The sequence below is a fragment of the Empidonax traillii genome, unplaced genomic scaffold (genome assembly GCF_003031625.1).
Source record: "Empidonax traillii isolate 1590-97213 ecotype Southwest subspecies unplaced genomic scaffold, ASM303162v1 scaffold165:size1224784, whole genome shotgun sequence".
Taxonomy (NCBI): Eukaryota; Metazoa; Chordata; class Aves; order Passeriformes; family Tyrannidae; genus Empidonax; species Empidonax traillii.
In genome coordinates, this window is record NW_020955358.1 from 948,749 (window position 1) to 949,893 (window position 1,145).

The 1,145-nt window shown below is 34.1% G+C and overlaps 1 protein-coding gene across 2 annotated transcripts in view; it reads left to right on the top strand.

Moving 5' to 3' along the window:
• Window positions 1-1,145, top strand: part of PTPN2 (protein tyrosine phosphatase, non-receptor type 2) — a 30,366-nt gene that overhangs the window by 9,979 nt on the left and 19,242 nt on the right. For both annotated transcript variants that reach the window (XM_027885345.1, XM_027885344.1), the window contains exon 3: window positions 646-746. In XM_027885345.1, the coding sequence (XP_027741146.1) occupies window positions 646-746 (101 nt within the window). The remainder of the gene's footprint in view (window positions 1-645; window positions 747-1,145) is intronic.

A 1,145-nucleotide genomic window follows, 5' to 3' on the forward strand; every position in this document is an offset into this window, starting at 1 on the left:
AGACTGAAATCATTAATTAGATTAGGCTTCATTTAGTTGAAAGATTTGTTAAATATGCACATTTTTTTCATGTGCCTCTTTGTTATTGTTATATTGTATAGTACTTGACAACTCACAGGGAAAATTAAATTGAGCAATACTTGGTTTGAATTATTGCAAGTACATTTTGGCGGGATTTTTTAGCTGGGTGAGCTTTTCTTTATGATTCTACCTCAACCTATGAAACTTAACCAAAAATCTTGGAATTCTGAACACAAAGGAAACCATGAGTGATTTGATGTGATGGGACAGTGTTGCCTGGTGTGAGTTGTGGTGCTGTTGTATTAAGGAAATGCAGCTGTTGAGGGATGGCTGTCAGCATCTTTTGGCATGTATGGGAGAGTTATTTTCTTTGGCTTTTTTTTTTCTTCAAATAAAAAGGGTATTCCAGTTTTTTGAGCATCTGCTAGTAATAGCGGCCTGAAATTATTCTGATGGAATACTGAGGGGAGAATGAGACAGGCAGTTATCAACATATTAACAGCTTACTGCTTGGGTAGGACTGCAGAAATTATTTCAGGTTGCTTGCCAGACCTAAACTTGCCTGTTAGAGAGTATTCATCAAAATGGATGCATCATTAGTTCTTAATTTTATTTGAATTTTAGATGATCATAGTCGTGTAAAACTGCAGAACACTGAGAATGACTATATCAATGCCAGCCTCGTGGTCATAGAAGAAGCCCAGAGATACTATATTTTAACACAGGTGAGTAGCACCAATTAGTACATTATTACAGGGACTGAGAATCTAGGGGAGTGGGATTTGTACAGTTGTAATTTATATTTGGATGGTTCCTTGTCTGCATGCATTACATACATCTCATATTAACAGCCTGTGTGATGTGGCTGTGATCAGATTATTTTATATTTTAAGAAAAGCTAAAGGGACTATTGAAGTATGATTAATTACTGCATGTGAAGCTTTTCAAATATTTCTTGCTCTTTGGTTCTTTTGGAAATAGGTTGCAACAATACTTTAACCCCTTAATTAGTCTTGTACCTTCTGAGCAGTAGTTTTAATTCTGACAGCACAATAGTATTGATGCTCAACCCAAATATAATAATAATAATAATAATAATAATAATAATAATAATAATAATAATA